This window comes from Aythya ferina (assembly GCF_964211825.1).
Source record: "Aythya ferina genome assembly, chromosome: 11".
Lineage (NCBI taxonomy): Eukaryota > Metazoa > Chordata > Aves > Anseriformes > Anatidae > Aythya > Aythya ferina.
Genome location: NC_140307.1, coordinates 9,615,589 through 9,639,166, shown reverse-complemented (window position 1 = coordinate 9,639,166; position 23,578 = coordinate 9,615,589). Strand labels below are relative to the sequence as shown.

Sequence of the window (23,578 nt, the reverse complement as noted above, 5' to 3'; positions counted from 1 at the left end):
GGCAACGGGGGGAGGAGCGGGAGCGGGAGCGGAACCGGAGCGGAACCGGAGCAAAACCGGAGCGGGCTTCCGGGTGCGGGCGGCAGGGAGCTGAGGTGAGGTGAGGTGAGGTGAGGTGAGGTGGGGGGGGGACACGCGTTACCTCTAGGGGGAAGGGGATCTGGGGGTGGTGGGGAGGTGGCGTGAGGTTGTCGTCTGTGCCCCGTGAGTGGCCGCGGTCGCAGGTCGGGTAATTAGAAAAATGTCGCCTCGTGTGTCGCGTGTCACTTGACTGCGCCTCTGCCTTCACAGGGGCACCAAGCATGGTCCTGGCCGGCGCGGGGAGGATGGCAGAGCTCCAGAGGAAGACGGCGGGGATCAGGAATATCTGTATCTTGGCGCACGTGGATCACGGTAGGACGGGTGGTGGTGGTGGTGGTGGCGGTGGTGGTGGTGAGGTGTTTGGGACGATGTGGTTGTAGGCAGTACATCTTCGTGGGTTCGGCTTTAAACCGGCGTGATCCTGACTCTGAGAAGTACATTTTGTCTGTTGCGCGTTAATTTCACCCTCCTGCAGCTTGTCCTTTAAGCACTGGAGTATTTAACAACTTGAAACAGCTGAAGGTTTTCCATTTTGATGTTGTCAAGTGACGGCATAAATTAAATATGTGCATGTGGTGGTCTATTTCTACGTCTATTTAGTGGAAGTGTGTTACGTAGGTGAAAATAATAAATTTTTGTTTTATGACACCAATCTCTTATCTAATTGCATGATACGTCATGGGTCTGAAGTACGGTTTGCTATTTCATTTACTTCTCTGATCATAGCAGGTAAAGGCATACCCACTCTGAAAAATAAATTTCTTGGCACCTAACACATGAAGTTGAGTCACTTGATTTATTTTATTTTTTTTTTAGGTTATTTTGTACTTTCTTGGCTGTTATTGATGTTGGTAGAACACGAGATGTTGATGAGCGGTTCTGTCTTAGAACACAAGATGTTGTCAGCATTTGTGGTATTGTCACATCTTTTTCAATTGTCTGTGTTTATTTAAATTAAGTAATCTATTTTTGTTTTTAGGTAAAACTACTCTAGCTGATTGTCTGATCTCTAGCAATGGAATAATCTCTAGCCGCTTAGCAGGAAAGGTAAAGTTACGCTCTCATTCTTAAAATTCTGGTGTGTGTGTGCTGGGATTGTAAATAATCTACTCCTAGTCTTGCTAAACCTTTTTTTCTTGCAGTTACACTCTTTGACAGTTGATGAGTAACTTTTAAAACAATTCCACAGATTTATCTCCTGTTCTCTTGTTTTTGTTCTCAGCTTAGATACCTAGACAGTAGAGAAGATGAACAGATCCGAGGAATAACAATGAAATCTAGTGCAATTTCATTGCACTTTAAGAAAGGTAAATTGTTGATGCTGGCAAGTATAAACTTTAATATACTTTTTTTTTTTTTTTTTTTTTTTTTCCTGCCTCTTCATTGTTGCTGCTGAGATCTTTTTCTCTGCAACTTCTGTATCTCTCAGTGTTAGGCCATTGTTCTGCAAAGACTTAGGCATGTATTCGACTGTTAGCCAAGATGATAAAGCTCTGTCGCAGTGTTAGGAAAATGGTTTTAAGCATTTGCCATAAGGAAGAAAAGAGCTGCCAGCTGGATACTTACATGTACTCAGTATAGTATTCTGCGGCTTTTGATTACTATATTTCACAGTTTCACGAGCTTCAAAATTTAAAATCTGCTGTTAATGTTTTCATAGAGGGTGTAATTTCAGTTCTGTATGTTTTTGTGCTTAAACCACAATAACTAGCTAACTTTGCAGTGTAGAACTTAAGTCAAATTCTCGTATTTCTAAGTGGAGGCAATTAGAAGAGTCGTCTTTTTTTTTTCTACTTTACATCTGAATCTTAATGTTTGATCTTAAGACTTAAACTACTGTCAGTTAAAGTCAAGAACTTCCTTCAAAAAACAACAATTTTTAATGATTGTGCGCAATCTATTGTGTACAAGATTTTCACTATACTCCTATTATCAAGATGCAAGTTATACTCTGCTGTGAATTGTTCAGAGGGTTTTATATAGCGTAGCTATACTGACTCTATGTTCCTCGCCAGTTTTCCTCTCAGCTAGGTGAATCATAAACATGATGAAATACATTACTCACAGGCTTATGCAAGAAGAAAAAAAAATGCATGAAGCTTAAAAGCCACCATAAGTCATCTTACTATCGCCATTTCAGCTACATACGTTTATAAAGCATAGTTGAGATCAGTGATCTTCCAGCTAAGCATTGCAAGCTAGGTCTGTTTTATCATTGTCTCTGAAATGACCTTACTTTACTAGTTAGAACCTTTTATGTCTGTTGTTTTTCTGTTTTGCTGAAATTTAGATTCTAATATAAATTCTTAAACAAGAAACTTAATTTCTTCTTATTTTGGTTGTGGCTGATGGTAAATACAATAAATTCATAAAATATTGAATGGGGTCTCTTCAATAAGCAGAAGTTTAAAAGGACAGTAGTTTGGAAAACATTGGAAAAAAACTTATTAATAGCTTATAGATGTTTTCATACTGTGGAGTCATAAGTGTGTTTTATTAACACAATCTCAAATTCTGAAATAAAACATTTTACTAAGAGTATAGGATTTACTTTAATGACAGTCTATTCTGATTTATCCTTAAAATGCAGACTGTGGGGAAGTTCTCTGTGCTTTAGCTATTGATCTATTTGCAATGCTGCTACAAGCTAGTTCTGTTTGTTTTGAAGGTAGTTGGACATTGAAAGGTGAAGACTGGCATTAAAGAATGGTGAAATTGAAACTGCTTAGGCATAAGCCACTAGATATTATGCTGCTGCAATCTTCCTGGTCTATTTGTACTTTTTCTTACGCATAATAGTTACTGCAGTTTTCGCCCCTAGAAATTAATACTAGTTTAGCACAGTATTAACAACGTGGCCCAAATAAATAACTGTTCTGAAATATTTATTGTTTGATCCTAGGTGATCAGGAGTATCTGATTAATTTAATAGATTCCCCAGGGCACGTGGATTTTTCTTCAGAAGTATCTACTGCTGTCCGACTCTGTGATGGTTGTATCATAGTGGTGGATGCTGTTGAAGGAGTCTGTCCACAGGTGAAATAAAGTACATTAAATTGAGAAAAAGGGTAGTGAAGAGTGAGTAAGCAAACCAGAATTGCGTATATGTCTTAAGTATATAACGTAGAAATAAAAGATATGCTGCTTTAAGAAGCTTGGAACAACTTCTAATAAATTATAGGGCACTTGAGGTCTGAAAGAGGATAGTTAGTTTCCTGTTTTTTCTAGTTAATTTCATGGTACAGCTGGTGAGTGGGTGTTAGGATTGAAACAGTGAGTATATAATTTTTCTAGTAATAGATTATTTGTGTGAAGAAGAAATAAGTGTATTAAGGTAGATTATTTAGTAACTTTATGTGTGCTTATAGGGCAATGAAAATGGGAAAAATAATGCAAAATAATATCGAGTTTGTTTTATTCATGACTTGATTTTCTAAGGAGCGTGAGCTTTTTTCTATTAAAATACTTTATGCAGAATACTAGTATCTAACACTATGTACCATCAAAGTCAAATGATAAGTTGACATTCAAATCAGAACCTTATTATACGTTGAATTAAATTTTAGATTTAATTGTTATTCATTTCAACATTCTATGTCTTGTGGTATCAAGCTTTCTGTAATGGATTTTTTTTAAACTCTTATTCTCTTAATAGACTCAAGCAGTTCTACGGCAAGCTTGGCTAGAAAATATTCGTCCAGTATTGGTGATAAATAAAATTGATCGCTTGATTGTAGAGCTCAAGCTCACCCCTCAAGAAGCATACTCACACCTTAAGAATATCTTAGAGCAGGTATTTATACCATAGCATCATGTTCACAAAACGGATTTTGCCGTGGGTTCCCCCTGCCCTGTCTCCATTCTTGAATTTAAAGAGACTAATTTTCAGTGGCTTACAGCTGGAATAAACTTGGCACAGCAGAACCAATTTTTCTTACAAGAACTACAATATCTAGTCTAATTTATTATACTTCTAGTTGGTTCTGAATGCACTTGATAGAGAAAAGAGAATCAAATACCGCTTGACAGAGAGTCTGTCTTTTTTAAGAGATCATGTGCTGTATGTTTTGCTTTGTTGCATATGTTGGACTGGGGATAGACAAGGAATGTCTTTAGACTGTTCTTGATAATAATGGATTTATGCAGGGATTAAGTTAATTTGGAGGCAACTAAATCGCTTTCAAACTTTTTCAAGAGCTTTTAAACAGTTATCTATGTGGTCTTCCTTTGCCCTCTTTGTTGTTTACTCGTTGGTAGTAATATTTATATTTCATCATTCCCTGTTCTGAGAAACAAAGTGTTCTCCATATGATACCCTGTATCTGATTTGATCTTGACATGGCTGACTGATCTGGATAACACACTGTGCCTAAGCTGAAATGCTGGTCTAATCATACTCCCCTTGTCTTCAAATGGATAGGATTAGATACACAAAGTCCATGTTTTAAATTGTCAAATGAATCACAAGTGCACTAATTGTTAAAAGAACAAAAAAGTGTTTATATTTTGGAGGGTGGAGGTATTGCATTTTAATTGCAATTGTTGTGAAAGAGTGAACAAACCTTTGTATGTTTTTATATACCCTTCCATAGATCAATGCAGTCACTGGAACGCTCTTTACCTCTAAAGTCTTAGAAGAAAGAGCTGAGAAAGAAACAGAAAATGAAAATATTTCAGACACAGCACTTGGAGATCAAATTTATGACTGGAGTGCTGGACTGGAAGATACTGATGATTCCCATCTCTATTTTTCGCCAGACCATGGAAATGTGGTGTTTGCCAGTGCAATTGATGGATGGGGTTTTGGGTAAGTATGGTACCTAGTGAATGCCCTTTTTGATTTTTTAAATTGATTTCTGCAAGTAATCTCAAATTTAAAGAATTTTGAGCTCCTTTGTATTTCTAAAGATTTTTGTCAACGTTTTTTCTGTGATAAGCAACTTTTAATCTGTCTATTCTAATATAAAATAATGTTGGAGAGTTGAAAAAACTGCCAGCTCTGGCCTGTGGTTTGGAGACCTATGTTATTCTTACACACCAGCTGCTTAGCTGTAGCATTCAGCCTAGCCTGGTAAACTTTGTGTGTTGTTAATTACTTCTGTTCAATATGCTTTACCAGACTTGGCTTAAAACTGCAGCAGTGTAAGAGCTGTTTCGAGAGTCAGCTGGACCTTCCAGCTACAGGGCTGGTGATGTTTGTAACAAGCCTAGAACAGGCAGCTGGCATCAGGGCAGCTGTTTCAGCTGTTCAGTTCTGTCCAATATAGTTTTGGGTCACAGCATTACTGTGGTCTGTTTTTTTTTTTTCTGAATCAGATTTTGTCTTGTATTTGAAATTGTGTTTGTTTTTAAGTGCTTATGCTTATCAGTCTTAATCTAGCTTTTTCCCCATTATTTTCCTCATTCAAGTGTGTTTTTATCTTCTTTTACCTAATATTTTTATGTTTGTTTCAGCAGTTACCACTGCAGAGATATTTAAGTAAAATTAAGAAACAGGGAGCAGAACAATTTCAGAAAATTATCAGTATTACTGTATCTGAGTTTGTGATCAGTTCTGGTTTTCAGTCCTGTTCTTGGTAATTAGTTTTGAAGGGCAGTATGCTGTAGTAAAGATTACATGTGTTCTGATTGCTGGCCGCAAGGTGGAGTCCTTGACTTCATCATGACTATGTAATTAAAAAGATATACTCAGTAATACAGTATGTCTTTAATGTTGCAAAACCTTTTTTTTTTTTTTTTTTTTAAAAAAGGATTAAAACTTGTATTTAAAGTTCACTGAAGAGTTTGAAATTAACTCAGACACTTCTAATCACTGCAGGAAAAAGGAAAAATAAAATAACTAGTTTAATTAACTGCTATGAATAATAATGTTTTTTAAAAAAAAACAGCGTATAAGTTGTGTAAAGGAAATTGAAAGAAAACCTTGAGATTCTCGGAATATTCTTCAGTCTGAAATAGATTTAGTTGTAGAAGATGAGTGAAGGCAGACATTTTCATCTCTGGAGGCTAGAAGAGTTTTTATCAGATATGTTTGGTGGTCCACACACTTGATGGGAGCAGAGAGCTTTGCATATGGTGCCCGCAGCCATAACTGGGCAGTACTACACAGCACTGCATGTCCTGAACTGTTGTGCATTATGTTGATACTGAAAATACCACTTAGTAGCTGTTTCTGCTTCCCTACATCTGGAATGACTGTATGACACAACATCTTCCTCCTTGTATGCCACAACGTCTTCCTCCTTCCCTGCACACCCCGCTCAGCTGTGCAATGCAGCCCTTTCCCTTTTGTCAAAATCACTGATATTTCTCCTTCAGTTTAAGAGGTGTCTCACACTGGTGTCTCTAGCTGGAGAGAGAGCACACTGAACATACGGAAGGGAGCAGTGTAATGGTTAATGTATTTAGAAGGTGTAGAAATGTGTACACCTTTTAAGGAAAGAAGTTATCAGATTGGCTAAAGAAGTATGTGGCTAAATAAATCTCATAGGTATTTTTTAGGTGTGTAGAAATATGAGACTTCTGGATTTCAAATAAGAGGTTATCAAATATCATTATTATGCAAATAGAATTGTTCCAGTTGTGAACAGTTGCGTATATTTTTGTTCCTGCATGCATGGGATGAAGATATGTAGGATTTTTTTGTTACTGCTTATTGAATATATTCAGTGGGGAGACTGCAGAAGCTTCAAAAGTCCTTCTTTGGGTCCTAAGCAGCCTATTTATATTTATTCATGGGCTCCAATGGAAAACCATTGGCTTTTCCTTTTAATATTACCATTTCTGTATTATTTTATGGGCTAGACTTGATATTAAAGCAATGCTCTAAACCACAAATGCCTAAAGTAGTTAACTTAAAAAGGAATTGCTATAATCTGAGGGCTGAAGTGTGGCTAGAAAGAATACTTGATTTTTAATTTTTTAATTTTTACCATTCTAGTCACAGGTAAAATGCATTAGGTAACCTCTTTCATAGAGTAAGTTGGAGAGTCATGACTTCAAATACTTGAAACTTTTTTAGTTATATTTTTGATTTTGTTTGTTTATTTTTACTGGGGGAGAGTAGTACACGAATATTTATTTCATTTAAACAAATTCAGTCTTCAAGCTGACTTGAAACAAAACAAAAATGTATAACTGACATTTTTAAGCTGTTGCCACTGAATGTTTTTGCAGGCACAAATGTTAAAAAGTAGGAGTTAAAGAGAAGGTAATTGGAAAAGTGGGAGCAAAACGAAGACTTGAGATATGTATGATATTTGTGTGAGCTGTCACTTGTTTAGGCTGATAAACACCTGTAAACAACATTACACTTTTATCAAGTTGCCTTTTGTTTTCTTGCAGTATTGAGCATTTTGCAAAATTGTACAGCCAGAAGATTGGAATCAAGCCTACAGTGCTTCTGAAGACTTTATGGGGAGATTATTACTTAAATACAAAAGCAAAGAAGATAATGAAAGGTGATCAGGTAGGGCAGTTGTCAGGAATATTACTTGTGGTTTATTTAGTTTTACTTTTTTTTTTGTCCAACTCATCATTTTGTACTGAGATCAATTCTCAAACCACCTGTCTAGTCAACGTTTGTGGAAGCATAACGTTACTATGGCAGCCTTAGAAATGAGACCATTCAAAAACTTAACCATTCAAAGGCTACAGGAAAGAACTCTCATCCAATTTATAGCGCTCACCATTGCTCTTAAATCTCTCTGCTCACAAAATAAGAGGCATTCCAGCTTCAAGGATTCAGGATAGAGTGAAACGTATGAGATGAATGGAAGACTAGCAGTGTAGGAACCTGAGGAGTGAGTGGGCCTCTGTCATCTGATTTGAAGAGTGCTTCAAGAGCTAAGGATTTAGGATTTTGGGATTTAGCTGAGGATTTAGGATTTAGAAAATATTTTGCCTTACTGAGGCCCCAAATTGTAATTGAATGCTGTACTGAGGTACTGGCCTGAAGACTGCTCCTCTCTTGCATAAAGTGTTTCTACCACTCAAAGTTAGAGGGCAGGACTTCCTCTCTTTTCATGTAATGATTTATTATTGTTTTGTTTTTTTAAGAGGTGGGGGTTAAGTGGTGATAACTGGGATCAAGATAGACATGTTCCATATTTTCAGGCTCTTTTTCTGAAATTGAAACCCTTGGTCTGCACTTTAAAATTCCATGCTTATTTTGTGGCTTATAACATCATTTTATTAAATTTTTGAAGTAGGAATTGTGTAGAAACAGGCAACTGGCTTGATTTTGAATGAAGGTTTTACATGCTTCTTATGAAAACGATTGGTTATGAGTGCAGTCTCAAGCTTGTTGTAAAAGCAAGGAATTGCTGAAAATTAACTATTTTTTTTGTTCTGCCAGTCAAAAGGAAAGAAACCTTTGTTTGTGCAGTTGGTGCTGGACAACATATGGAGTCTATATGAAGCTGTTATGAAGAGGTGAGAAGATCCTATGAAATCATGGAATCATTTTCCATGTGCCATGTTGATTTTTGAAATACTCAAACAAGGAATGTTATAGACGCTTGCTATGCATTGCTAATGTGGTTTGTATTTTCCCGCACAGAGACAAAGAAAAAATTGAAAAGATAATCACCTCTTTGGGATTGAAAATTGGTGCGCGGGAGTCACGGCATACAGACCCCAAAGTTCACCTTAATGCCATTTGTAGCCAGTGGCTACCAATATCTGATGCAGTCCTCTGTATCCTTAAGAAAATTACAACTTTTTGTTCTATTGGCAGTTTGTAGACTTGAAAGAGTGCTCACATATTTCCGTTTGTGGTGTGTTATGATTTTCTTCTCTTCATGTTTATGCCTATGCTAGCTGGACTGATCTTCTCAGTCATAGTATTAAGTTACATATCTACAGTTAGTATTCTATTTCAACCAACTTCATGCTTGAACATCCACCTTTTTATTAGGAAAGTAATCTATGAAACTGGAGGTATTTTAGCAATACTACTTCTATTACATAGTTTTATGTACAACTGTTAGTGACAGCTGGATTTTAGCTGTCGTTGATGGCAGTTCATGCATGATATTGTTGATTTAGGGAAACAGACATAAAAGACTTTTCCTTTTATTTCTATTCAGTAAGGAAATATAAACAGGCTCTTTATGTCCTTAGCAATGCACTTTAGCCATGGTGTGTAATAAGCTTCCCAGTCCTCTTGACATCACTGCAGAAAGAGTGGAAAAATTGATGTGTGTTGGAGCTAGAACTTTTGATTCTTTACCACCAGAAACTCAGGAACTGAAAAGTGGTAAGTGTTCCTCCATTAACATTAAAGTTATTTCAATCTTGGTTGTTTTGTTTGTCTTTGGATCATAAGATGCATAGTAACCTCTACTTAGATTCATGATTATTTTACCTGTAGTAACATTGATGTTTATCAGTGACATATCATAGTTGCATGTCTTATTTTTATTCTTTGTATTTTTCTTTAAACCCATATGTTCATGGATTTTAGACAACTGAAGCTGCAAATGGTGTAAAGTCTAAGATTTGGACTTGGGATTCGGGGAGGTTATGAAGTTAATACTTGTATTTAGTTCTAAGCAGCAGAATTCATCCTGGAATTCATTTCAGCCTAGAGAAGAGGAGACTGAGGGCAGGCCTCGTGGCAGCCTGCAGCTTCCTCATGAGGGGAGCTGAGGTGTAGGCACTGAGCTCTGCTCTCTGGTGACAGCAACAGGACCCAAGGGAACAGCATAAAGTTGCAACAGGGGCAGTTCAGACTTGATGTTAGGAAAAGGTTCTTCACCGAGAGGGTCAGGCAGTGGAATGAGCTCAGGGAAGAGCTCATGGCAACAAGTCTGCTGGAATTCAAGAACCATTTGGACAGTGCTCTCAGACATAGGGTTTTATTTTTGGGTGGTTCTCCATGGAGCCAGGAGTTGGACTCAATGATCCCTATGGGTCTCTTGCAACTCAGGATATTCTATCACTCTAAGATTCTAACTGAGCAATAATAGAATGCTTTACTGTCTTCTGTGCTAAAAACACTTATTATTAGCCAATAGGGACTTGAACTTAGGTTTCATATTTACAAGTACATCGGTTAACTAGGTACCAGGTTCTAGTAATCTAAAACAAAAACATTATTTTTTGGATTTATTGCGAATTAGCTTATGTACTGAAAATTGCTATTAGAAGTAGTAAGATGTAGTCTAACTGTCACTTCAAACATTGTCATTAAGTATTTCATCTACATTTTCATAGCTCAAGATATAAATTGATTTCTTAGTAATTTTATAACATACAAGAATGAGAAAAGATTAGCAAATAAAAGTAAGAGCCAAAAGTCTTCCAAAGCAACAAATGTATTTCATTATCTGGAATGTAAAATGAAGGTACAAACTCCTGTTTTAAGGATTTTAAGTTTTGCCATTGACTTCGCTGAGATCAGGATTTCATGCCCAGTTCTTCCTCAAGAAGGGCTTAGCAGTATATTCAGGTATTATGCTGAACCTTGGGATGTCTGTAAGCCAAAGCAGGCAAATGTGCATAGTAAGTTTGTTAATCACCAAGTCCCGTGCTACAAAATTTTAAGACTGGGAAGACCTATGTAAAATAGCTTTTCTACAAAATAATAGAATAATATCTAAAAATAATAATTACTATAGTTCTATAGTAATAGAACTATATATAGGCAGTAGTGAAAATAAACTTATTGTACTGAATGCAGAAAAGTTCATAACATGTTAATATTCTTTTTTTCTATTTCTGTATTATTTGGAAATAAAAACAGTGTTCATACGTGTTGGTCATAAAAATTCTGATGCCTTGAAAAGGATAACTACTGACTTTGTTTTCCTCAAAGACAGATGAGAGCTGTTGAAGCTGAACTAAGTATTCAGCAAAATTGAAAATCAAAGTTGAAACTAATGATGCTGATACATTATTAGTCAAGTGGTGAACAAAGCTTGTCATTTTCCAGATATATGTGGTAATCTCCTCTATAGGGTTGGTACTTCTGTATAAAATGATATTTTTCCCCCAGATTCAGTAGTCTGAAAAAGAATGTTCCCGTATGGTCTTTTCAAATAGGTATGTAGGGGGAAAAATAGACCTCAAGTGTATTAATTTATTTTTCTGAAAACTGTATTTCTAACTGCATGTGCTTTATAACAGAATGCATTTTGTTTTAAGGTAATGAATGTTCTTGGGTACTTCAAGAATTAGTTTAATAAAAATTAGGAGAAGATAGCATGCTTAATCTAGCAACAGTTGAAAGGATTTCTGAACTTTGGATGTGTAATAAAAGGTGTTTATAGAACAGTGTTTAAAAGAGAGCTTTAAGAAATCTAAAATGATGAAATGTCAAATGCCAGCTTGAGATGTGATTGTCAAATTGACAGGCTGATAGGAATTGTTTCTTGGGGTGAGGAAACTGATGTTTTCGTCCTTCACCAAAGTGAAACAAAGGTTGTGTCCTTCAAACAGTATAGAATACTCTATAAAGTCAATTAGAAGAAATTTATCTCCATAAACTTGGATTTTACTGTGCTTGGTTATGAAAATAAGGAGTACATCACATTTTAGTGATGAGTACCTTGTTAATTCTAAGTTGCAGTCTTTGCATAAGCACTTTACGATATATTCTTTTCATAGATAATATAAAAGGCAGAAGAGAAGAGGGCAGTTTCTATAAAAGTTCTAAATGGCTTTGTGTTTGTTTGGGATTTGATGATGAGCTCCAGGTTTGATGAAAAAATTGTTTATGGGAATTTCCTAAATACTGAATGAGTTTTGTGTGGATCGTGCAGCCTTTGAGAAAGACCCATTCTTGTAGCTAAGTTGCTGCAATTGCATGAAGACATAAGTGTCTAGACATTTGTAGGACTTCAGCATTTAATTTGAAATGAGGAAGAATACTTTGAGGCACTGGATGAATAGTTCAGTCTAAATGTTAAACACAAAAACACTGTTCTGTGTTTTTGTCATTGTAATCTAAACCAGCCTATGAACTCAATTATAAATATCAAAACAGTATGTTTAGTTGAATATGTATAGTTTCCAATTATTATGAGAAGTTCTGGTTTTATACTTTTGCTCGTTTAATTTTATTGTGAAACATACTTGAAGATAGAGGTAGAGATATCAAATGATATGGTTAGAGTAATTTTCCACTTCTGTTAATTTGTCTTTAGTACATTACTCATTGAAATAGGAGAGAAACATGGATTCCTATAAAATTCATGGAAAACTAATTTTGTCCATACTGCTGGTAAAAAAAAAAAAAAAAAAAAAAAATGCAAATAACTTCATTTTATGTTTGTTCAGCTTTTCTGAAATGCAGTAGTGAAGGAACGGCCCCAGTTATTGTCTTTGTTTCCAAAATGTTTGCTGTCGATGCAAAGGCACTACCACACAATAAACCAAGGTAAGGAAATGTAACTTTTAACTTCTGATCTACATTAGATACCTTCAGGAAATAAAGTTATGTTGTAAGCTTTGGCAAGATTCTCCTGCTGTATTTAGCGTTGGTGTGGACTCACTCTGAATATTGCATACATTCTGGTCTTCACAATACAGGAAGGATGTTAAGGTCCTTGGTAGCATCCAAAGGAGGGCAACAAAGCTGGTAAAAGGGCTGAATTCATGTCCTATGAGGAGAGGCTGAGGATGTTTGGGTCATCTTGTTTGGAGAAGAGGAAGCAAAGAGGCAACTCATTGCTCTCTACAACTTCACAAGGAGGGAAGTGGACAGGGAGGTGCTGGTCTCTTCTTCCTCATAACTACTGGAAGCATGTGCAGGAGCAGAGCACAGCTGTGCCAGGGGAGGTTCCAACTGCACATCAGGGAAAACTTCTTTTCTGTGAGGGTCGTCAAATGCTGGAACAGGCTTCTGAGCAAGGTGGTCAGTGCTCTGTGCCTGTTAGTGTTCATGAGGCGTTTGGATAATGCCCTCAAGCATATGTTTTAACTTTTGGTTAGCCCTGAAGAGTCAGGTAGTTAGACTAGATGGTCTTTGAAGGTTCCTTCCATCTGAACTATTCTACGTTTTTTTTAGATCTGTGAAAATAATTTGCAAGTGTACAATATATATAATAATAATTATATATTATTATATAATATATTATATAATATAATATAATACAGTCTTCAGAAAGAGGTTTTCTGATGGAGTTGAAGATCAGAACTGTTTAATTGTATGTTTTAGAAGGTTTAGGAAACTTTTGGGGGATATAAAAAAAAAATAATAATAATCTATTGGAGAATAGTGCTTTTGTCCAAATAAACTGTCCTAGTGCATATGTTGGATGTAGTTTCAGGATGTTTGGTTTAAAATATTGTTGAGTTGTAATGTTCTTTCATACCTTTTCAGTAAGGCTGTGTTTGCATGATCATGACAGTTTACATTTGTACCTGGAAGCATTTCCCTTCAAATCTGGCATAAAAGCTAAGCATTCATCCAGTCCATTGGAAGTACAAAATAAAATGGGTTAATGGAGATGATCCAAACCTTGGATCTTAACTTTTTTTGCACAGAGCTGAAAGCCATTAAGTACTTTAGATGACTTTCTTCTTGCAATTCTGGAAGATTTTTTTTGTTACAGCTGTCTATTTAATGGTACCCTTATTTTCTCAGAGAGGTGGATCCTTCTTGATTTCATTTCCCTGACATACTTCAGTGCGATACTTTAGCTGAAGCTCTCTCTTTCTATGCAGAAGAAACATACTTTTCTGATGAGTTTATGAGAATGGGATTTAACTTAATGTTTCATCCCTCTAAGCCTCTGAAACACTTTCTGTATTCAACTTCTGTTTAAACTTTTCATTTCATTTTTTTATGTTCTTAAAAACTCCAAGATTGTCACTGTACAGCAAAGTAATACTGAAGTTAGTTTTTCTACAAAATTAAACTATTACTGATAAATATTTGTGCACAACATCTTGTTGTTGTTGTATTAACACTTGTGTATTTTTTCTACTGTTTTTTTTTAAATGCACTTTCTAGACTTTTTTTCCTATCATACTTACCTAAAATCTTCCACGGAAAAAAATATTTCCTGTGGTGTTTTAGTTGCATTGCAATTATGGATTGACCAAACACTAGATGGTGCTGTTTTTCTTCGAGTTCTGTCCTTAACTGGATCTGATAGGAAAGCTCCTGCTCAGGTATTAGTGTAGCATAGCACTGCTATTCGTGCTTTCACTGATAGGTACTCTCATTATTAGAGAAGTTATTTTTAATTGCATATACATTGAGGTTACCACTTTCTGGCTGTTCTACCACTGATCATGACTCACTTTTTATTAGTTGGGATGATCAAGGTTCTCTTACATGATGAGGGTGGAACATGGAGACAAAGGTAGCTTTTCTATTCAGCAGACACAGAAAGCTTTGGACATATTTTCAAGATGTTAGTCCAAAAAAAAAAAAGTTTACTGAAAGTCTTGTTTTGGGGTTTCTCGCAAAAGACCATATATGAGAGATTCTGACTTTCCCAGTACTAATGATACCGGTTTTCAGTCTGTGTGATTTGCATACTTCTGCATGAGCACTGTCTTACAGATAAACTCCATCTCTGTCTTCTCAGATACTTGCCTTCCATCTTTCTCATTTGCCTTTTTTATTCTCTTTAGTTGTTCCCATTGAGGTAGGGAGCTGTTTTATGTGTGTGGTTATATGCCATGTGTTAATTTTTTTTCTTTTAAAAGAGAAAAAATGAGAGGAAAAAATTCCCCAAACTGAAGAAAGAGTATGTAAAATAAATTTGCCATGTGACATGGTACATGTATTTTGGTGCATAAAGTGTGTATGACTGCCTCCATTTTTTTTAATCAAGTGATTAATTCAGTACAGAAGCTTGTGCATTGTAAGTTCCTGGTTGTGTTCTCTCTGTATATGAAAAAATGCACTGCTTAATTTTGTTGGTTTTGAGAATACAAGTGAGATTCCATTTTTGTGCTGTGATGCATACTGTGTAACAAATCTGTGGTTCTGACCATCATTGATCTGGTTTGAAAGAGCTCAAGTTATTTATTGAGCTGAGTAAAGGATTATATTTAACTGAGTTCAAGTAATGCAGAGCTAGTCCAAAATACAAAGCAAAATACAAAACGTATCTAGATGAAATCACTGACAATTAGGTTTTTAGAGACAATAAGGCAGGAGAGTAATAACTGGCCTGGAATTCTTTCTAGTAGACTTGTGGGGTATTAGCTATGGCTGTTGGCAATATGTCCTTTCCCCCGATTTCTTCAGTAAATGGAAAATTGTGGTGTTTTGCTTGATAGTTTGAAAAGTGTTTCTTGCCTTCTTTAATATTAAATTATTCAATTAGTTACTAATTGTCTAGTATTAAAATGAAACCATATGCCTTTCTCTGTGATATCCAGTCATTATCAGCACCATGTAATTTTGCTGATTAGGTAGCATTAGCAATTTTGTTTTGAAGTGACAGATTGTATTTTTTGAAAAATAGTAATATAGCTGAAAGTGTTTCTCAGTTTTTAATTGTTAAGATTCTACAGGTAAGCAGTACTTGAAGAAATAGGAAAGGAGTTTGTTTTTAAAAAAGGAAGGAAAGATGGTGAAGCAATACATAGATGCTTTAAAAACATACTGTCTAAATGTGGTTCCTAAATACGTTTTGAATTATAATGGCCACTATATGCTATTTACAGTTGCACAGAGAAGATTGTGCTTAACATAATTGAGTGTTGAGCTGAGCATTTGAACCAGGAGGATCAAATAAGGATCCATAGGAATGTTCCTTAAGAATCCCCGAACATAGGGAGGAATGAAGAATGCCTAAAATATGTTGGTTAATAGTGTCTTATCATAGTGGTTTAATGTGTACTAATATAAAAACATTAATACTTTGTCTATTTCAATTACCTGTAAATTTTCAAGGGACGTAACTCTGTACTTGTATGTTCTTTGTTTGACTGCTATACAAACTGTTGGCTAGGTTATTTGCATCCTTTTCAGTGGTGGATATTTTTAAGCATGTTAAAACATGTAAAAATCAGACATTTTTCCATAGAGTGCTTGCTTGTTTGTTTTGTTTTGTTTTGTTTTTTCCTCAAGGCTTACACTCCTCTACTTCTTGAGAGAATAAAGTAGATCCATGCTTTTGTTGTCTTTTTCTCTCCTTTTGCGAGATAGTACTGCATAATGCTATATTTTTTTTTATTTTTTCTTATTAGCTGCAAATTGACTTTGCAGTTTTTATGTTTTGCCTTATTTCTGCCATCTGCTTGTAATATTTTTTAAGCATAGGTTGGGGAAAGCAAAATGATTTAAGTTCAGGTTATACAGTAAATGATAAAGGAAGGATTTTTAATTAAAACAACCTCCTCTGAGACTGCTGTTGGCAACTAATACCCTCTAAAAGGTGACTTTAAAAATCAGTAGATTTGATACTCAAATGGCCAGGTTTTTGCTTTTATTGGTTGAATAACAAAATTTGTCAGTTGTTGTAACAGTAGAAGATGTGGAAAATTAATTTGTGGTCAGGTTACAACTGGTTGGCAGCTTATGTTTATCTTGCTCTGGAAAGACTTGAAAATTGACTTTTATCTTGTACCACTATGACACTGAGGTATTTTCTTTATCAGGTTTTATAATGGAGTGAGAATTGTGTAAATATACTTTGTCTTCCAGTTTCTTCTGCCTGAACTTGTGAAATAATTTGCTAATTCTAACCAAATCAGACAGAGATGGAGATCTTAGAGATACCAAGTTCCAGTAAATTTTGTGAAAACTAGTGGTTAGGCAGAGTAGGCAAATTAGGACCCTGCTAAAAGTGTATAGTGTGATATACTTCACCTTAGATATTACAATATCTAAAATCAATAGAAAATAGGGCTTATTTTGGAACTGATTACTTCACATAATAATGCCAAACTTATTTAGTGATGCTATGGTACTATTTTTTTTCCTGTGGTGTAGCTTGTATACATGTCTTTAAACCAAGAGATTGGAGTGTACTTAATTTTCTTTCTATTGTTTCCTGAAAACTGTACTGTAAAAAAAAAAAAAAAAAAAAAAAAAAAAATGTTGCCCAGCCTTCAGCTAAAAGTACTTTACGTTGTTGTGATCAAAGTACGAGAACGTTTGTAAAGATCCCAGCTCTGTAAAAAAATTACTATCTTCTTGTGAGTAAATGAATTTTTACATTTAAAAGCAATATGACTTTCAGTGACTTCACTTTGAGATGAAGCCATCATCTTCTGTGTGCATTAAACAGAAGTTTAGTTTGTACAAACTTGTAGTTGGTGCATTGGGAATGAATTTGACATGAGTCATCTGAACAGATTGTCAGATTTACAAGTTAACGTTTGAAGATGGTACCAGTTATATAATTAATAGAGTACTATATGCTTTTCGAAATGAAAAAACTATCTGATTATGATTAAATTTCATTGTGACAGCATACATTTGACTCCAGCTAAAATTTTTGGAACTGATTTAAGAGATTGGAATCTGAATCTCTGGACATGTTTAGTTTGCGTAATTGCAAGTTTAGAGAGAAAAGCATATAACATTCTGGAAGAGTTTTTTTTTTTTTTTTTCTTTCAAGTTTCATTTCATCTGTCTTTATTGCATATTTAGTATGCGAGATAAATCAAAGGTCAGTATATCAGCCAAGGGCGTTTTTCAAGATAAGGTATGACAGCTTGATATGAATATCTTAGTTTTGTTATGTATCTCAGAGCAAATGATCTTCCCTGTACAATATCACATGAAAAAATGTATCCAGTATACCTCTTTGCAGAGTAAGATCACTGTGTAACATTTTATGTAAATACTGTTTTGGGTAATTTTCAGTTGTCTGTTTTGTGTATAGACAGTTAATTCTACTGTGAATTGCATGGTGATTGTAGTTACATTAGAAAGTATATGAAATAATTTTAGTTACTGTATGTTAGTTTATGAATGGAAATAGCTCTTTAAAGTGATCTTTACGGATGTTGCTGTTCAGAATTTAGGCTCTTAGTTCTGGACTGGGAAATAATATAGCAGATATGTAAGGCAAAAGCATTAAACAGTTTAATCCAGGAATTCAGGTACTTCAGAAGGATTAGGAAGACCACTGGACATACTCTGTGCTGTATTGTAACAAACAAGCTGCACTTGAGAGAGCTGTCCCTAGGGATGTGGTTGTCTGAAGTCTTTGACTACCAGGTGGTGAGCAGAACAGCAGCCAGTGATTGAAGTAGAACTTAATTCTGAAGAGTGGAGCAATACAGAAGATTCTCTGTAAATTACTTGGATTTTAAGAGCTAACAGAAATTACCTCCTTAGACTGATGGAATCAAGCATATGTCTACGAGGTCAAGGAATTTAAACCGATAAAAATTATAAATAAAAAGTATTCTTGGCTTGTTTCAGGTAATATCAGTCTTTTGGAAGTCAGTTGTTCTGCCTCCTTTGTAGAATGGTCTAACAGTTAGTTTTTTTTAAAAAAAGACCTGTAAGAGTGTCTCTAAAAAAAAAAATCAAATGCCAATTATTCACTATCATTTTTTCAAATCTTTTGGAACAAAGTCTCTCTTTGATAACATGGAAGGATAGATAGAAAAGCTGTCATTCACAGGATGAAGAAGTTTAGTTGTCATTGTTTGAACTGAACTGAGTTATCCCTGGTGACTATGGGAATAAAGAAAAAGTCTGTGTTAGCATGTTAATTTCACCGAGTCCAATTCATTTAATCAACAGTCTACTGACGACAATATTGTGTACGCTACACTGTTGGCCATGTTATTTTCATAGCTTTTGCTTATGATGTGTTTGAGCTCAACTCAAAGATGAGTTAGTAATAATGTGGCTGCCCATTTAAGTCAGCTCTGTTGCTTGTGCCTCGTTCATGTGTGCAGTGCGAATGTTTCAGCATCTCTTTGAAGGCAGAGAATCTCTTTTCCTTTCTCCTTCGTTACTTTTACTGTTTTTTTCTGTGACTGTTCGATCCCTTTTTTTCTGCCAGTTTAGGTGTTGTAGCTTTTCTTATGCACTGAAAAGGGGGAACGGAAGAAATATGGTAGAGAAGAGGAAGAAAAGAGCACATCTCATCTGGTTTGGTCAACATTTGTTCAAAATTGATTTAGTTTCTCACTGGTTTCACCAACTGGAGAAATTGAATAAATCAGGGTATAATTTAAACTGGAGATTAATGCACATAAGACACTGGATCTGCAACAGTCTTGTGCAGTATTCTGCTTGAGTGTGTTCTAATTATGCATAAGGATTTATATGACAACAACATCTCTTTTTTGTGGTTTCTAATGATCCTGCTGGGAGTGACTAATTCTGTGGAAATTGACACTGACACAAACCAGAGTGGAAGTCTAGCTTTCACATACTAGCTAAAGACCTACCCACACTCAATCTGCTTCTTATGAAATTTAGAATATAATTAACTGGGTTTATGTGTATTGCAATTCATGTTGCAACCAGTGCATTCAGAATTTTAAGGTACCTTTAGCACTTGTGATAAGGGCTACCTGATACCTAAATATAGTGGTACTTTTAAAGATACTACAGAAGTAGGAGGGAGGAGGGGAACAAACAAACTTTCTTTTACTCTCAGGATTATTTACACAAATGAAAAGCAGTTTGGGACAATAAAATGTGTTGGAATGCATATATATGTCCTCATGTACATACTATGCCATCATATATAGACTGCATTTATCCCTTGGCTGTCTCATCTGTACTTTCCCTATCAATCTCTTTCCCCTGGGAATTTTTCAGACATTCCAAACCCTTAAATAGCTTTGAACAACTGCCTTCAGGAAAAAAATCACCATAAAAAAAAAGTTTTCTTCTCCACCATCTGCTTTGCATTTTCTATTGTTAAGCCTCACTCTCTTTTGCAATAAAATAAACAAATCAAACAGAAATAACCCATTGTCCCAAATTTCAGAGATGCAGATTCTTAATTCTGTCACAATGACTGCGTAAGAGATTATTTAAAATAAATAAACAAGAAAAACTTTCTGAGAAGTTTACAGGGGCAATTTTTTTCTCATTTTTGCCTTTCCTGTAGCATGTAGTGAATCTGTTCCAGGTTCTAAGTTCTGAAAGTGTGCATCAAATTCTGGCATTTTATCCAAAGAGGATTAAAGGTTTTCTGCTAGGTAATTTCAAAAGATATTTTTAACTCATACATAGTTTTCTTGCCCTTTTGAGTTGAATATTTGCATCAAGTTAAGCATGATAATTAATTAATAACAACTATATAAAATACATAACAATATAACACTTGATTTCTTCAAGTCCTAAAATGATTTCTGGTGAAGTGAAGGGTTCTATTAAGCATTTTCAAAGAATCTAAAGGAGATGCAATAAACAGAATATGTATTATGATATAATAAATTTATTGACACTGAGTTGGTCTCAGCCACATAATTTATTCATGACTTTCTGAAATAACTAATCCAGTTAGGGTCAGACTTGGTGTCCAGTAAGTGCCTTTACTGTCTACAGACAAAAACTTTAACCTCTGAGAAGTGGGTTGTTTCCCTGTTTGGCGGTGTGGAATAGTTCATGTGATCTGTGGATGTGATTCAATCTTTTTTTTTTTTTTTTTTTAAGAGATCATATTTGTTCTTTAAAGAAACATTCTGTTGTAGAGCTTCTTGCTGTTTTCTTTATTATTCATTAGTACTACTACTGCTCAGCAAATCTTGAAGTGTTTTGTTGCAGATAGAGTGTAGTTCACAAGTGTAGAAATTAGAGAGACAAGGCTAATAATCAAGCTAAAACTAATAGCGCACTTCTGATTCTACCGCTCTGTTCATCGTATTGGGTGCTTGATAGTGAAAGAATCCTAAACCATCTTAATATTAAGAATTGCTGGCCTTGCTCTCAGCACATGAGCAAATGCAGGTGTAAGGACACTCCATGCAGATGGGGTTTTGTTATGGGATTAGGTTCGCTTCTTGAGATGAAGTCAGTATATAATATAGGTGATTAGTTTGTTCAGTTGTGCTTTATAAATGCATGCTTATGATGGAGAGAATTCTTCTATTTCTTCTCTTGGGTTAGAATTCTATTAAGAATAATTATATAATGTAAAAAATACATTGGTTGTTGTTTTGGACACAAATTATTTATTAAGGCTGGAAAGTGGTATATATTTCCATTGCTCATAATGGGGAAAAAATATAAAATTGAAAGCATTCTAGTTCTAATGAAACAAGTCTACATATCTTTAGTTTTTTTCATCTTTTAAGCCACAGTAATACAAGTGGTTTTTAATGTAGGCACCTGACAGCATGTTATACAAAAAAATGTGGATTATCTGTTTACATGGCCTTAGGGAAGGACTATAATGCCTGTGTTTAATTATTAATATTATTTATTATTATTATTTGCTTTAAACTTACATTAAAGCACTTTATTTTAAGTTAGGGTTTGCCAGTGAGTAGATGGAAATTGCATCAGAATATTACAATTCTCTTTGTTGTTTCCTCAGTGAAGTCTTGTCCATTATGAAGCTATTCACTTAATAGAAAAGTCACTATAGAAGGCAAAGTCTTTTTCTTGCATTTGAACACTTACTGTAAAGACTACCTTAGAACAGTAAAAATATTACAAATGCATTGAAATGACAATATTTGATTCACTATGTATTTGGAATAAAAGTCTGGTATTTTTTCTAACTAGCTTGGTATAGATAAGTCTAGATTAATACACTGTTTAGTCTTAGCTGTCATTCTAGTTCAGAATAACATACTGGACATAGTGTGAAAAGCAGTTTTTAAAATTGGTTTGGAGTGAGAATTCACACATCAGTGGGAGAAACTAGATGTATTTTAATGAAATAAACATAAGTTTAAAATGGTAACCTCTTTCTAAACTTGGTAGAGGAAGAGTTTGTTTATTTTAGCTAACTAAAAATACATAGTATCACAGGGACAAAAGGCATTCTGTGTAATTTTTTCTTATGCTGAATATAGTATTCTAATTCTTACAATTTATTCTAAAGTAAGGGGCGTTTCCAAATGCTAATACTTCAAAATACAATTTAGGCCTTTAACTCAAGAAGAAATAGCTCAACGACGTGAACTTGCAAAACGGAGACATGCAGAAAAAATGGCAGCAAATCAAGGGAAGGAGCTGTCAGAAAAGCCCCCAAGTGAAAATTCATCTGAAGTGACTGGAAACACTGGTGATACAAAAGGTATATAATGATCTGCTATCCATTTTTTCTCATAGTATATTTAACATCAGTATCTAGGTGTTGTTAAGGAGCTGATTATGGAGCTGTGTACCTTGCAAAGAATCATCCACACTCCAGTCCAAACAGTTTAATAGATGGGACTGAATGAAGAGCAAGGAGGGAGTTAAAGGCAAGCCAATAATTTATAGATGCTGTAATAATGCCATGGATACCTGTTTATATGGCCTGAGAATGTTCTTGGTCTCAGTACTTTGAGTCACTTGAAGATAGATGATGCCTTAAGGGATGCTCTGCTGAAAAATTAAGTAATTTCCACTCTGAATAGGAATACAGAATGATTTATTTTTGCACATGTGTATGGGGTAGAAAAATTCAGGTTTAGCTTACTGCTAGAGTTGCCTTATGGACTTGTAGCTAGTGTACTTTAGGCCAACAGAACTTTACTTCCCCTAAGCAAGTGCCAGAATAAGTGTTTTATTAAAAAAAAATAAAAGTTAAAAATATATAAAAAATATATATATATAAAAGCAGCAATTGAGAAAATGGGGCTGGAGTATGGGTTACATGGCAGGTTCTTGTCTTTGAATATGTCATCAGATGTGATACTATAGTATGTAATTGATTTTTTTTTTAAGCTGATGAGGCAGAAACTGCATTTAGAGTTGATGTATTTTTTCTAACTGATTAGGTGAAGAGCAACAGCTCACTGATCAAACAGAGATCGCGACCTCAAAGGCAGCAAAACAGGAAGCAGACAACAAGGAGTCTTTCATTGCTTTTGCTAGAGTGTTCAGTGGTGTAGTGAAAAGAGGGCAAAAGATCTTTGTTTTAGGACCAAAATATGATCCTGCTGAGTCTTTGCATAAGGTAAGAGGTGACAGTGAAATGTTCCCATAACTTGGCATTATTTTCGAAATATTGTTGACTTAACTTTCTGCGCATCGCACGCTCAAAACAAGGTTCAAATCAAAAATTCCAAAATGTAGCAAAGTAATTTAGAGAATTAATATGATTTATTTTAGTAATAAAGTTGCTGTGATAAAGAAGGAATGAACCTTCTTTATTATTTCATTTCTACTGAAGATCTCAAGACTTTGCATGTATGCTTTAGGAGAAGTAGATGAAAGATGATCCTTGAAATACAAGGATTACATCCTGTCTGTGTCTAATAAAGGATATTTTGTTTTGCGCTGTTCTGTGAGAAGATGTTGGTTAAGTGTCTACACATGCAACCTGTTTTTAATCAGATTCAAAATAATTTGATTTAAAAACCTTGTGTTGAGTTTTATGAAACAGAAGACAGACATGAAGGGCCTGAATGTATTTCTAAGCACACGTAACAATTCAAAGCTCGTTCT

General features: G+C 35.1%; 1 protein-coding gene across 3 annotated transcripts in view; it reads left to right on the top strand.

Annotated features, from left to right (window-relative positions):
• The first annotated feature begins 6 nt into the window (after positions 1–6).
• The window catches only part of EFL1 (elongation factor like GTPase 1), a 72,185-nt gene continuing 48,613 nt past the window's right edge, over positions 7–23,578 (top strand). Inside the window, exons 1-14 of one of the 3 annotated variants that reach the window (XM_084532081.1) lie at positions 7–95; positions 292–393; positions 1,061–1,128; positions 1,304–1,388; positions 2,984–3,117; positions 3,737–3,874; positions 4,674–4,888; positions 7,426–7,549; positions 8,438–8,514; positions 8,642–8,778; positions 9,218–9,340; positions 12,364–12,463; positions 22,069–22,220; positions 22,909–23,087. In XM_084532081.1, coding sequence (XP_084388207.1) covers positions 303–393; positions 1,061–1,128; positions 1,304–1,388; positions 2,984–3,117; positions 3,737–3,874; positions 4,674–4,888; positions 7,426–7,549; positions 8,438–8,514; positions 8,642–8,778; positions 9,218–9,340; positions 12,364–12,463; positions 22,069–22,220; positions 22,909–23,087 — 1,623 coding nt within the window. In that variant the 5' untranslated portion in view covers positions 7–95; positions 292–302. Of the gene's footprint in view, positions 106–291; positions 394–1,060; positions 1,129–1,303; positions 1,389–2,983; positions 3,118–3,736; positions 3,875–4,673; positions 4,889–7,425; positions 7,550–8,437; positions 8,515–8,641; positions 8,779–9,217; positions 9,341–12,363; positions 12,464–22,068; positions 22,221–22,908; positions 23,088–23,578 lie in introns of all 3 variants that reach the window. The other 2 variants (XM_084532080.1, XM_084532082.1) reach the window with 2 other exon arrangements.